This window comes from Polyodon spathula, chromosome 16 (assembly GCF_017654505.1).
Source record: "Polyodon spathula isolate WHYD16114869_AA chromosome 16, ASM1765450v1, whole genome shotgun sequence".
Classification (NCBI taxonomy): Eukaryota; Metazoa; Chordata; class Actinopteri; order Acipenseriformes; family Polyodontidae; genus Polyodon; species Polyodon spathula.
In genome coordinates this window covers 29,886,250-29,901,659 of record NC_054549.1, presented here as the reverse complement: position 1 = coordinate 29,901,659, position 15,410 = coordinate 29,886,250, and the positions used below count along the sequence as shown (strand labels likewise).

General features: G+C 38.5%; 1 protein-coding gene across 2 annotated transcripts in view; it reads left to right on the top strand.

Annotated features, from left to right (window-relative positions):
• LOC121329128 (guanine nucleotide-binding protein G(i) subunit alpha-2) overlaps positions 1-13,649 on the top strand; it is a 66,622-nt gene extending 52,973 nt beyond the window's left edge. For both annotated transcript variants that reach the window (XM_041274504.1, XM_041274505.1), the window contains exons 5-9: positions 4,371-4,499; positions 6,800-6,929; positions 7,321-7,474; positions 11,518-11,730; positions 12,762-13,649. In XM_041274504.1, coding sequence (XP_041130438.1) covers positions 4,371-4,499; positions 6,800-6,929; positions 7,321-7,474; positions 11,518-11,708 — 604 coding nt within the window. In that variant the 3' untranslated portion in view covers positions 11,709-11,730; positions 12,762-13,649. The remainder of the gene's footprint in view (positions 1-4,370; positions 4,500-6,799; positions 6,930-7,320; positions 7,475-11,517; positions 11,731-12,761) is intronic.
• The last annotated feature ends 1,761 nt before the right edge of the window (positions 13,650-15,410 follow it).

Sequence of the window (15,410 nt, the reverse complement as noted above, 5' to 3'; positions counted from 1 at the left end):
CCATGTTCCCTTCTCGTCAGTGTGATCCTGGGGTTATTTCTGTCAAACGAATTCTACAGATGCAAGGAGGTATTTGGATATAGCTTTAAGCATGAGTAACACTTCCACAGAGGAAATGGGCAGAGCGCTTCATCATAAGCATTGCAGAGCTGTACAGCTTTATTTCTGTCTTTGTCATTCATTGTAATATATTTATGGCCTATTATTTCAAAGCATGATAAGAGATTAACCCAAACAGTAACCTCAATTCTCAGCACATATACCAGCCAGGTTGCAACCACCTAGTGGCATTATATACCAAGTAAAATCCTAAATAAACATTACAGTTTATGAAAATGTAAATGTAGACATCCATCAAAGAGGAAATTACATGAGTCGTAATATTCTGTTTTTTTGCTCATCCCTGCCACATTAACAGCCTCTATATGTGTGTTGCTAGGCAACACTTATCCAGATATCTGTCTAAGGACACCTGTTTTTTGTATATATAAAATAAATCAGCTGCATTTGTTATTTATTTTCTAAACAACTGAGTTTGCCTGTTTTCCTTTTATTTTTTTATTATAATCCCTGTTAAACAGTAATAATTGTACATTGTAGACATTTCCTGAAAGAAATGACACATTGTCTAGCAGCCTAGATCTTAGTACCTAGTCATCTCTCTGCAACATTGACTAGATTGTCCGACGTGTTTGGTAATGGCAATGTCCTGAGAAGTTGGTAGAAGTAATAGACACTCATGTTTTTATCTTTTTTTTTTTTTTTTTTTTTAAGTAGTAATATAATCTGATTCATAATATTTAGTAGAACAATTTTTTCCCTTCCCAGGGGACTGTTGGGAAATCTCTTGTTGGGTCTCTGTTTATTTCGTTTTAACAACTAAAGCCTGTAGCCTATTTTTTAGTGATGTCAAGAAGTTGATAAAACATATCTTTAAATATTCCTACTAACCCCATTATCCAGGACAGGAAGTTTATGTAAAACAAGAAGTACTAGAAGCTGTGATAGCACAAAAAACAGACGAGAGGAGTTAAAAATAAAAAATAAAACTGAATCGGCAGCAACACTTAACATTTCATTGGAACAAGCTCCCATCAAAATGTAGGTGCACATGCTTGTTACTTGTTACTTTTTTATTGTTTATGTTTTGCTTGGTTTCTGATTCATTCAGAAGCCGGGTGAGCTGGATTGAAGTGCCTGCAGTGCAATTTTTAATGTATGTAATTATTTAAAATCCAAATAAATACATCCAGTCCCTCTAAATGCAATTTCTGGAGGCCAGTGTAAAACTGACTAAGCCTATGGATGGTCTGGTCATTATAAGTCCACAGGTCACTCCTATCCAATAAGAATACTCTGAGGTCAAAGGCTTGTGAATTCTGATCCAGTTTTGTCCCCTTTATCCTTTCCAAACCCACATTGCCGTGACAGTTTGGATGGTGGAATTAAATTGGATGAGATTTGGAATTGGGGTTGTAGTCCAGCATTGCAGACCTCAGCAGAGTAACCCCCATACGCTAGTCTGATGTTAACATGTCTGGTTTTCTTCTGCTCATGGAAGGCCTTTATAAGGAGCTCCAGACCCCTGCCACCTAGTTTCTATGGTGATAAAGCTGTTAATTTGTTTCCTCTTTCTGCTGCATTTCCAAAACAAACTCAACATGAAAAGGACAGGGTCTGGAAGGTAAGCAGAACAGCAGAAATACTCGTCTGCGCTCTTCAAACGCAGGCGTCCCTTTAAAGACACATCTCCCCTCTACAGATCGCACTGGGAAGTGAACTGAACTGCCCTTCTAGAAAAAATAAATTTGAGTGTGGATTAATCTAATTATAAATGTAAAGGTAAGTTGTAATAATCAGCAAATGTAAATATGCTAAATGTTAAGATATGACCCATTGTACTCTCACAAGGCAGGAGCACGGCTCTGTTAGTGACATTTAAGAAAAATAATGATGTTGTCTGTGTGTGTAATATATGAGACCGACCTTGCTTGTAGCTGCTTTCAGCCCCCTCTAAAAACCCTCAACATTACCATAACAATCTCTAATTACCAAATAAAATGTATTTGAGTCCTTCTCCATGTCTTATCCAGAACCTATAGTTCTTCGAGTATTTTAAAATGTTATTCATTTTTCAAATTTCAGTGGCCTGTGGTAGCAGTGACATTACAATAGCTGTTTTGCCAAGCTTTGAATTGAGAGCTCCCCATAGCAACTGCAATGTTTAATATGTAAAACAAAAATAAAATGCTTGATTAGGTCTATCATCACAAGTAAACTGTTTGTGATGCGTGGTATAAACAGAAAACACAATGGTTCTTTGTGGAGAAACTAAAAAAAAAAATCAGATTGTGAGTAAAGACACGCTGTAAACAACTTGAAACTGTATCCTTCTTCCCTGACTGATTTATTTTTGTGTTACCCATCTAGAGCCATTCTGTAAATAAAATTAGAACTCAGATTATTGCTGTTTCTTTACTTATTGCTGCCTCTCCCTGCCTCTTTGCTCTGCAATTGAATGTGGTTTTGATTTTGTGCAATGCTGGTGAAGAAGGGCAACTCGCAACCCTCAATCCTCTGAGCCCACTACTGGTATTCAAAACCCATTTTAATGACAGGATTATGCGTGAGGCCTACAACTCTGCCTGTAAATTCAGTGTTGCAGTGAGGCAGGGGTTGTGGCAGACTGAAAGTGGTGAAAAGTGCCTAAGCATTGCACAAACAGCTGGTTTCCAGTTTCTATAGTTGATAGACCTGGACGAGCGTTATTTTTTAAATGTCTTTGCAATCCAGGCTGTGATAATGCTGCTAAGCAATATTACCACAGTTAGTCTGAATGGGAGAGACAACAAAAAAAATACCACCTTCACCAAGCTCAGGGATTTTACGTTATTTTGAGCCATGAATGCAGTGTCCATGCATATTCATTGTAATACAGTGTAATCGTTTATTTATTAGCTGGTGTGCTGGTCTTTATTTATTAGAACATAAATCTGATGCTGTATTTATTTGCTAAGCTGCATGAAAATAATTCAAGGAGAAACACATGCATATGAATTAGGGAGTGGTTAACATGTAGAAAACAGAAGGTACTGATGAGAGGTGAAACCTCAAAATGGAGCAAGATAACCAGTGGAGTACACAGGGATCAGTATTAGGTCCTCTGCTCTTCCTAATCTATATTTAATAACTTAGATTCTGGTATAGTAAGCAAACTTGTTAAATTTGCAGACGACACAAAAATAGGAGTGGCAAACACCGTTGCAGCAGCAAAGGTCATTTGAATTGATCTAGACAGTATTCAGAACTGGGCAAGTTCACAAGGCAAATTACATTTAATAGAGAAAAGTGTAAGATACTGCATGCAGACAATAATAATATGCATTATAAATACCATATGAGAGATACTGAAATTGATGAAGGACTCTGAAAAAGACCTAGGCGTTTATGTTGACTCAGAAATGTCTTCATCTAGACAATGTGGGGAAGCTATAAAAAAGGCGCTTGGATATATAGTGAAAAGTGTTGAATTTAAATCAAGGGAAGTAATGTTAAAACTTTACGATGCATTAGTAAGACCTCATCTAGAATACTGTGTTCAGTTCTGGTCACCTCACTACAAAAAGGATATTGCTGCTCTAGAAAGAGTGCAAAGAAGAGCGACCAGAATTATTCTGGGTTTAAAAGGCATCTCATGTGCAGACATCTAAAATAATTGAATCTATTCAGTCTTGAACAAAGAAGACTACGCGGCAGTCTGAGTCAAACATTCAAAATTCTAAAAGATGTTGGCAGTGTTGACCCAAAGGACTTTTTCGACCTGAAAAAAGAAACAAGGACCACGGGTCACAAATGGAGATTAGATAAAAGGGCATTCTGAACAGAGAGTAGGAGTCACTTTTTTACACAGAGAATTGTTAGTCTGGAACTGACTCCCAAGTAATGTTGAAGCTGACATCCTGGGATTCTTCAAGAAGCTGCTTGACGAGATTCTGGGACCAATAAGCTACTAACAACCAAACGAGCAAGATGGGCCAAATGGCCTCCTCTCATTTTGTAAACTTTCTTATGTTATGATTCACTACATGGGGCTGACCACTTGAAAATGATTGAATACCTTTTTTTGTAGTTTGGGTTCCTTTCACTTTTTCATTAGTTCTGGTAGTAAAGGTCACTGATGATTATAGACCAGTGACTTTGTTTTACATGAATTGCAAAGGATTTTGATTACAGAAGTAATGCAGAACGTTGTTGGTGGTGGTTGTTATTTTTTTAAATAAGCCCAAGGCTATCACCAGTCATACAGTAATCTCCAGTGAAACCTTGAATGTACTGCCACAGCATAAACATGTTTGCGTCTTTCCTTGCAGTTACCTGAATGACCTTGAGAGGATAGCCAGACAGGATTACATTCCCACCCAACAGGACGTTCTGCGGACCAGAGTGAAGACCACCGGCATTGTGGAGACCCACTTCACCTTCAAGGACCTGCACTTCAAGTAAGTGCGGCCTCTGTTAAGCAATGAGGGTATCTGTTGGCCTTTGCACAGTTACAATATTTTCTTTTATTTTTTTATAGTAAGCTTTCAGTTTTGATACTTTGCACAAGTAAGTCTACACAAATTACATTCTTGACACTGTTAACAGTACCCCAGCTGGAGAACATATTCAGCAATGCAAAAAGAAAATGGCTTTGTTTGTTTACAGTTTCAGTTTGCCCTTCTCTGCATGATCTCTCCATCGACAAGCAGAGTTTCAGTCTCTTAAGTATCGTATCGTAAGGCGGCTGTCACTCTGAGGGTATAAATGTGTGCAGTTTTCCAGTCCAGTACATGTAACTCTTGATTTGCACTGCTGGGAACGCCTGAATCCTCTTGGTTTTTGTTTCTGTGTAGCCTGGGACTCCACGTTGAAGGGTGTGCAGGCCAGTCTTCAATAAACATTTAGATGCCACAATGCTCTTTCTAAACATTGCACAGAGGCTCTGTGTGTGGGAACGTGAACACCAAGCATAGCAGCTCACAGCTGCAGACCGAGATTCTCTTTTCCTATGTGGTCACCTCAGAATTCAATCACATTAGTTTGGTACAGTTATTTGGTCTGCTTTGAAATCACTGCTGTTTGCTTAGTCCCGATAATTGTGTCTTCAGTCATGTTTGTGAGACTTGGTTAGGATCCTCCTTAGCTGAAGTTACAGAGGTCCAAGCCCCCTTGGGGTCAGTCCTCAGCTTTTGTAAATCTGATATCATGGATTACGTGTGCTGTGCTACTACATTAAATCCATTAGGTACTGATAATAGATTTAAGATAATTGAATAGCTGCAGAGAATAAAGAAACACCAACAGGAAAGGATTTGCAACAAAATGTCATTGTAATGAAGCTGTAATGTGTGTAATGTAGTATAAGAGATGCCTTGCATGTTAAGTTAGCGATGCCTTCAGATGACATAATAATAAGCCAGTGACTGCTATTCACCTGTTTTAACAACATAAACAGTACGATAATGGCGCTGAATAGCAACCCTCTTGGTAGCTGCAGCTGCCTGGCTAATCCTATCATTCATACTTCATCAGCTCCAGCTGTGAATAATCCTTGGCTTTCCAATGCTTGTTTTTCAAAAAGCCTCTTTATTATAATGGCCATCCAGGAATTTAAAGAAAAATTATATATATATCTTTGTAATGCCGTTAATTCATACATTGGATATTAAAAGGTACTGGTCCCCAGAGAGCGATTTGAGGAAATGCTAATTGTTAACTAATCCTAAACTTAGCAAAACAGGTGTTGCAACTGTTGCGTTCACTTTACTGAATATGAAAAGTGTGTTTTTATTTCGTTGCTGATACCTGTCTATCAGATGTTTGCTAGGGTACAAGTTGGGGTATGAGCTTTGCCATGAGAGGATGTTGGTGCTCTTTCCGTGAAAGGAGCAGGGAGTGCACCGTGCAGTGTGAGGCCAGGCATTCTCTTGACATGATGCATCTGCTCTGCCCGCTTTGGGGGAAAAAAATGCAAACTCTGTGACAGAGGCTTCCTAGTCAACACATGCAGTATTCATCAGCCAGGAGAAGTTGTTTTTCAAGCCTCGGCTCAGTCCCTCAACTAGCTTACCTCTCCATTAACCGCAATCTCACACTGCAATAAGCAAGTGCTGTGTTTACGCCTACACTGTAATAATGCTGAAAAAGGCAGGTGATGATTGAGTGTCGTAAGAATCAACGGCTTGTCTCCCTCCCTGACTGGTGCTGGGGTGTGTTGAGCTGAACACGGGGGTTGTGTTGCTTGTCTAAGCACTCTCTAAGGAAAGTTTTACTTTCCAATCTTAGCGTAGGGACAGGGCCTCTTTAGAAACAGGCACATATTGAATGTGTATTCCCCAGCCCCTCTAATAATACCTGCAAATAATAAGGAAAACCATTCTGTGCTGCATTGCATGTCACCAAAGCATTTTTTTTTATTTAACTCTGTAGATGTGCTAAGCATTCACAGGCTTTCTACTGTAGCTCTATCTGCAGGGTTCAGTGAAAAAGAGGGTTAGAAGTAAAAAAAAAAATTCTGAAAGAGAAAGCCAGCTGCTGGGGCATGTAATGTATTCTGGTCCTGTCCCAGCCATATGGCCATCTTGCCAGTGTTAAGCAACTACTTACAGAAAATAAGCAGATTAAATGAACTACCTTGCTAGTTTTCAATGTTGACAATGTGTGCCATTCGTCTTTGAGAGGATAAATCTAAACGTGGCGCCCAGGGATTTTTTAGTGATGTAGGGAATGATGACCCATTTGTTGCTTTTTCTTTTAGGATGTTTGACGTTGGAGGACAGAGGTCGGAGAGAAAGAAGTGGATCCATTGTTTTGAGGGCGTGACAGCCATTATCTTCTGTGTTGCTCTGAGTGCTTATGACCTGGTCCTGGCTGAAGATGAGGAGATGGTAGGGATATACAAATAAAATCAACATTGTTGTACGGAGTACATTATAAATCTTAAACATGGACTGCTATGACTTTATTCACAGTTATTGTATGGTGCTTTCTGTGCTATTGTAGATACTGTTGTTTTTTCTCCCTTGCACTAAGCAAAAGCTAGAAAACAAGAGGTATATTATGGGTTATTCCACCTCTCTTTTCTTTGGAACTGATCCATCTGCACAATGCTTGCTTTTTATCTGAATATTATTATTTTCAGTAGAATACCTGCCACCTAGTGGCCAAAAGTTTTTTTTTAGTTTTTTTTTTTTTTTTAAACTGACTTGAGGTGTAGATCACAAAGCCAAAGTCCAGTCTGATTGTTCGGCTGACTGTTTGCTTGCTGTCTGTTTGCAGAACCGAATGCACGAGAGCATGAAGTTGTTTGACAGCATCTGTAATAACAAGTGGTTCACTGAGACTTCCATCATCCTCTTCCTTAACAAGAAGGACCTATTTGAGGAGAAGATCACCCGCAGCCCCCTGTCCATCTGCTACTCTGAGTACTCAGGTATCTTTCAATGTCAAGAGGGTTGCACTAGCACTTTAGTTGTGTGTTGGCCTGAGTCTGAGTTAAATAAATGATTACTGTCCCCATGACCATAACTACAGTGGTGATTAGGTATTTGGTGCAATATGGGATTGCATTGCTGAGATGCATTTAATCCTGGGATTTATCGCTGGAATGCTACTGCAATGTAGCAGGAGCTGGAGAGAAGCAGGAGCTGGGGTCACTGGAGCACTCTGGGGAGGAGCAGGAGCTGGGGTCACTGGAGCGCTCCAGAGAGGAGCTGGGGTCACTGGAGTGCTCCGGAGAGGAGCAGGAGCTTGGGTCACTGGAGCACTGCGGAGAGGAGCAGGAGATGGGGTTACTGGAGCACTGCGGAGAGGAGCAGGAGCTGGGGTCACTGGAGCGCTCCGGAGAGGAGCAGGAGCTGGGGTCATTGGAGAACTCCGGAGAGGAGCAGGAGCAGGAGCTGGGGTCATTGGAGCATGCCAGAGCTGAGGTTCAGGAGAAGCTCCACTATTTCCTGCCCTTCAAAAAAACGAATTCCTGAATTACTCAGTTTAAACATTTGAATGAACAATAAGTAAATTAGTATATAAAATAACTAAATGTAAATTCAGAAATACTTGAATACGCATACTATTTACATTGATGTAAGGTGTTGTCCAAAATGAGCAACTAAAATCAACTTTGGGTGTGTGCACTCTCTGGACAGGGAAGTTAATCTCATATACAAAATTAAACTATAAGACTGTTATAAGGAGACAGGTGGTGCAGTGGGTGAATTCACTAGTCTGATGTGCTATTCTCCTTGGAGTATTGGGTTCAAATCTGGCTCATTCCTTCCTTTGTTTTTCAAAGACTTTGTTAATTTACCTTATAGGCAATGAAAAAGCAAGCTTTCCCCTCGAAGGGAGATAGTGCAGTGGGCTAATTCATTTGTATACTGTACTGCCCTCTATGAGGGCCTGGGTTCAAATCTGACAGATTCTTTCCTTTATTTTCAAAAAATGGGTTAACTGACCCTATAAGTCATTGTGCAACAAAGCTTTCCTGTGGGAGCTGCTGGTGCAGTGGGCTAATACCAAGGCCTTCTCTCCCTGAAGACAGTGGTTCAAATCCAGTGCCTGGAGGTGAGTTTCTGAGGTAAGTAATAATGTTGGTTGTAACTAACTGTGTTGGTTGTGTCTCCCCAGATCCAGATGGAGGTGGAGGAGTTGATGTCCTTCCCTGTGGAGGGATGAAGAGGGGGGGTCTGGGCCCCCCTCCTGGGAGGAGAGTGGAAGGGTGGGGTGTTGCTGAAGGAAATGAAATAAAAGAAGTATGGTTCAACTGATAATAACTAATGGAGTTAATTCATTAACTATTATTAGTTGAGATTCAACCAAAAGTGTTTGTTTTCTTTAGCAACACCCCACCCTTCCACTCTCTTCCCTGGAGGGGGGCCCAGCCCCCCCCCTCTTCATCCCTCCACAGGGAAGGACATCATCTCCTCTACCTCCATCTGGGGAGACACAACCAACACAGTTAGTTACAACCAACATTATTACTTACCTCAGAAACTCACCTCTGGGTGCTGGATTTGAACTGTTGTCTTCAGGGAGAAATGGCCATGGGATTAACCCACTGCACCACCAGCTCCCACAGTAAATGTATGTTGCAGACTGATTTATAGGGTCAGTTAACCCATTTCTTGAAAATAAAGGAAGGAATCAGCCAGATTTGAACCCAAGCCCTCATGGAGAATAGTGCAGCATACCAACAAATTAGCCCACTGCGCTATCTTTCTTCTAAGGAAGGACTTGCTTTTTCATTGCCTATAAGGTAAATTAACAAAGTCTTTGAAAAATGAAGGAAGGAATGAGCCAGATCTGAACCTAAACAGCACAACATACTGGTGAGCTAACCCACCGTGCCACCTCACTTCCACGGAAAAACTTGCTTTTTTATTGCCTATAAGGGTAAATTAACCAAGTGTTTGAGACAAGGAAAGGAGGACCATCTTCAAACCCAGTCTCACAAAAAGTGTGTGTGTGTGTGTGTGTGTATATATATATATATATATATATATATATATATATATATATATATATATATATATATATACACACACACACACACACACACACACACACACAGTGAATTAGCCCACTGCACCACTTGGCTCCATGCAAATATAACATTGCATATGATATCTTATATCAATTTATTTTTATATTATTATTTTTATGCTTAAGAGCACACCTGGTTCCGTTTTGTAAAACTATCAAAGTATCTTATACTATCTTAGTCTCAAAAAGGGCAAAGTCTTTGAAAATGAAAGTAAAACACATGCCCCTTAACATGAGGTTTGAACCCACTAACCTGAGTCCCACGCTTTACCTACAGAGCTAGTGCACCAACTGCATGAAACACATTATTACATTGTGTGACGTGGACCTGGGGAGTCTTAACTCATTTGTGACAATCAGGATTCAAAGCCAAACCTTATAAGTCTATAAATTAAACAATATTTTTGCCAATGAAGGAATAACTTGAACTGACTGCTCAGCAACTCAGTGTCCAATGCGCTACCAACTAAGCCAGTAAGCAAACTGCTTTGCAGATTTGTAAAATGTCAACTAGGGCTTGAATTAATTCTTTGTACAGTACGTAGGGGCAGATTGAGAATGGAAATTATTTTCCAACGTTACGGCTTTCAAAATAAGTTCTACCCATCTACGTGCAGCACCCCAGGTGGACATTACTGCGTGCAACCTCTCAAAGAAATGCTTTTTGAATTTGTCGGTGCATCTCTGTTCAAAAATAGCAAGTCTCGAGGTAAGTTTTTTCTTTAAATGCATCAATTTGTAAACGGCAAATTGCTCACTTGTAATTAGTGGATGTTTTCTAATTAGCCAGAATGTAGTGGGTTGTTTACATAATAATGTTATTGATCAGTTTAGTTGGAGTGGCTACACGGACATCTTGAGGTTTAGAACTGAATCGCAGGTTAGTTGTGTTGTTCTAATTCTCTGATTGTGTGGGCGATAATTCCCCACCTTAAAAAAGTGTCCTTCCAATGCAATGATTATTAGAAGGGAGCGTAGCACAGCAATCCTTGCTGAAATCTTCAGGGTGCGATTTTGTAATAGTGTTTTTTTTTTTTCTGTTCTAACTTATTGTTCTTAAAAGAAACAGGAAGCTTGACATGGTTGTCAGAACAGAGAGACCGGAATAGTGTGGCAACGTCAGGGCTACAGAGATAAGGAGACTTTTATGAATTACCAAGTAGAAAAGTTTCTGTGTGGGTACTAGACATAAGAGCCTGCTCATGCATCTATACCCCCTTGCACTCTTGAGCACATTATGCAGTACAAAATAAATCTGATTTGATAGGTTCACCCAAAACCAAGTGTGTAGTTTAGTAGATTTCCTGGCGCAGGACAATAAATCAGGTTCATGATATAGCTTCTTTCTTTAATATACAGTGTAGATCGATCGATCGATAGATAGATAAAGCTTCTGCTGCATGATTTTTTCCTCAGCAGTGAAGCTGTCTGCTCTTTGGGGAAAAGCTGGTTTCTAGTCGTGCCAGTTTCCAGGTCTGTCATGCTTTATTTTATGTCTCTGTGCAGGTAGCTTTATCCGTCCCAGCTGTGTGCTGTTATTCCAAGTATAGGGGCGTTTGGGTATACAATCCAGCAGGCTCTTAAGACAGATATTCTGTAAAATACAGCCCTAACCTAGTAATGCTCACTTTTCAGATTTTGTATTTGAGAAATCCTAACACACATGGATTTCATTAATATTAAGGAGGCCAACTTCGAAAATAAACATTGGAAGTCCTTGAGTGCCCATATGCTGGTAACATCCCTGTCACAAAAAACCTCAAAGACTAAGGAAGAAAGAAAATCAAACCTGTTTTTCCATATAGGCTGCTGTTCACAACTGCCGGTGCAGTTTTTAAATAATCCAGGTTAAGACTGGACACACTTTCCTATCTTGCTATGAAAATGACATGGGTTTTGCATTTAAATAACACCTTTAAATTTCCTGTTTTCCAGGAGCAAACAAATACGAAGAGGCTTCGGCCTACATCCAGGCAAAGTTCGAGGACCTGAACAAGAAGAAGGACACCAAGGAGATCTACACCCACTTCACCTGCGCCACCGACACCAAGAACGTGCAGTTTGTGTTCGACGCTGTCACTGATGTCATCATCAAAAACAACCTGAAGGACTGCGGTCTCTTCTAGACAAGGAGGGTGAGACACAAAGGTAAGGGCTTTTCTCTTACACATACACACACGCATTCTTAAGATACTTTCTGAGGTACCATGAATTATGAGTTATTTCTATTCAGAATATCTTGCTCTGTATGACCTATTCATGCAATTAAAAATAAATGAACGGGGACACAAATTATGCTGATGAATCGGTAAAATCAGAATCTGACACAGTAGATATTTGTCCAAATAGATATTACTATTTCAGCTTCACAATTTCTACGCTGTTTTGCTGTATATATTATTTGCTTTGACATTGCCGACATGTGAAATGCCCATAAAGAGAGAAGTGCTTATGACTAGGCCTGTGGTAGCTATGAAACCTTGTTGGTTGCCTAGGTGAAAAAAAAAAAAAAGAGTAGATTGTATTGATAAGGCAGCTTCACAGTACCACAAAATATTTCTGTATATTCACAATTGGCTCCCTGAACAGGCAAATCCATTTCAAGGAGGTGCACCTCAGCCCTTTGAGCCTGAAGTAACTACACAGAAAGCCTAGGATAATTCATTCAACAGCATTTATGAGTACAATTATAGTTTCTATTGATGTGCAGTACTGGTACACATGTAATTTCACATCTAGCAGCCTAATGGTAAATTACATTTATTAAATAAATACCATAGTCTCTAAAATATCAGGTATTCTTGTGAAGCTCTAATATATTATATATATATATGATCTATATATATATATATATATATATATATATATATTATATATATATATATTTCAGTGGATGATACTGATACCGGGTAATAGTATAACCCAATTAACAAGATAAATTCAGGGAGTAAGATCTCCTGTTGTCTTTGGTATTTGTTACAGACTCTGCTAAAACATACACAGTGTTTAATATGAATATATTGCAAGTTGTTGTTGATATCGTAAGAGTTTGCTTAGATGTTTAAACCTTAACAGCCTTAACTTCACAACCTTAACTAAGTAGAGAACAAATAATAAGGGGATATTTGCTCTTTGTTACAGTGAGAGTGACTCCCCACCTTTGTTCTGTGTCCCTGCAGGATTACTTGAACTGCTCTGTTCACCACAGAGATGGAGAGTGGACCCACCATGACAGACTGCACTGGCTAACAAATCCTGCTTTCATAAGAAGACAAATAGACTGATAACTGGGAGAGCCTTGCAGGAGATGAAGGATTGGTAATCGCCCCTCAATCACACCCTATTTTATCTTTTTTTGTTGTTATATTTCCATTTGAGGAGGTTTTTATTTCATTCCAAGATGTCTTGTTTTAAATCTTCAAGTCTGCCAGAACCACAAATCTACCCCCCCCCCCTCACTTTCATTTGAAATTGTTATTTGAGTGGTGCATATATATATATATATATATAATATATATATATATATAATATTTAACTGTTTATTTTACTTTAGATAAATAATGGGGTTGGAGAAGAAGAGCAAGAAAGGAAAGTGCTTTTTTATAGTTTACATAAAGTCCTAATTTTTAGCTAAATCTGCATTATGTGCTGCATGATTGCTGATAGTTAAGATCATCAGTTCTGTCATTTGCACAGAACAGCATAACATTCATTTAAGAAACAATAAACCAATAACGCTTCTAGACCTGGGGGGTGGGAGAGAGCAATTAACACCTGTTAACATATTTAAAACATGTAATTACCTAACATACTTTGTTTTTATTTTTTCATTCCATTTCTTTCGTCGTAATTTGTGTGCTTTGGCTATTCTCTGTTTACATCTATTACTCGTAGATTCATTTTGGTATCGATAGTGTTCATTTGTAGGGCTTACTGTTTTTCTTTTTCATCATGGGGAAAAAAAATTTAAACAAAAAGGAAAAAAAAATTATAGACCTTTTGGTAACGAACATAAAAATGCTTAAGTCATACAATGATTTAATTTAAATAAAAGTTCAGTCACTAGATTTCACTGTCTCAGTTTTTGTTTATTGCTGGAGAGTCTTGTAAACTGCAAATCTGTCTCAGAGTACTATTTGTTTTAAAAGGTTGGCGAGTTGCATTACACTGATGCTGGGTAAAGAGCAAAAAGCCATAGAGGCCATAAACGATGCGTGTTTTCTGGTGTAAAAAAAAAACAACAACAAAAAAACCATTTGTTTTACAATATAATATGAATCTAAAAAGATGAATTGGATTTTGGCTTTGTAAATTGAACACTTAAGTCTCCATGCCAGGAAGCCATGCAAGGACACCCACAGCAAGTTAATTTTATTATTTAAAAAATGTCCCTAGACTAGATTACTAAATTTAATGGCAACTGTGCTGTACTATGTGATAATGAAATATCCATTTGAACAGTACAGCCATGTTTTATGGTAAAAACTTAATGGTGATGATTGAGGCTGTTTTAAGATTGGGATTATCTATCTGAAAACGCACTTAACACAAGATTTTAGTTACAGTGCACCTCAACCCATGAATACATGGCACTTTAAAAAATACCCCTGCAATCTTTGACCTGCCCTGGTGTAGAGAAGTGTACAGCATGTAAGGCTCTTGGGAAATGTATTTATTGTATTTTTGAAGAACATGAGTAAGCAGTTACGATGAAGCTGTATGTGACCATAAAAAAAAAAAAAAAAAAAAAAACTGTAAATAACCAAATGTTGAACTGTAACACAGTCTTTTCAGGGATCAAAATATATACTCTTGTAACATTAAAGACACCATGTAATTAAGTATGTTTACATATACATTATACATGTATTGGTCCTGTTTCCTTGGTGCATCTTCATCACATAACTGAGTTGATTAATAGCACACTGTGTTTCTATAGCTACCTTTACATAACAACACTTTCAAATGACTGCAGGACAAACGTGTTATAAAACTAATTATTTTCACTCCAAAACCTAATACACAAGCAATGGTACCTAACTCTTGCTGCATATGGCTACATTGCAGGGTAAATCTGCACAACTCGGGAACAGGCAACATCCTATCAATATCCCCTTGACTTCCACCTGCTGGTGAAAGGAGGTATAACAAGAAGGATTTGCAAATGTTTTAAAATGCATTGTTGTATTTAATCTCAATTATTTTCTATTCTTCCTGAAGTAATATACAACAAACATGCCAATATCCTTTGATACATTAGCCCCCCTCTTGGTGATATAGTTCCGATGCATGTACCTATATTGCACAGTTTTACAAATAGTGAACTACACTAGCAATAAATGATGGATTTTGAAACCATAGGCATTACTCATTTAATGATATACAAATGCTTGCACTATGCATTCATTATTACCCCCCACTACAAAGTTTTAAAAAAAAGAATACGCAGAATACCTAGATTCTTTTTTTTTTTTTTTTTTTTTGATTGATGGGATTCAAATCTTAAGTCCAACATCTCTCCCCTGTGATTGAGTTAAACAGGTAGTTTCTTCCTGTAAATAAAAATAACAAAAAATGCATTAGTGTCCTGTAGACTGCTCCGATTGTTAATTTTAACATTAATATTAACACTTGGTGGTCACTTTGATTACACTACTGTTAAAATGTAATCTGAACTAAATTGAAGCAGGAGGAGAAAAAATACTCATGTTTAATGACATTCCAAATCAAGGACACCTTTCTAAATAATTACAATGTAACCCCTTTTCATTCAGTATTTACAGTACTGCACTATAATGCACATTTTCAATGGCCACTGCACAGCGTTG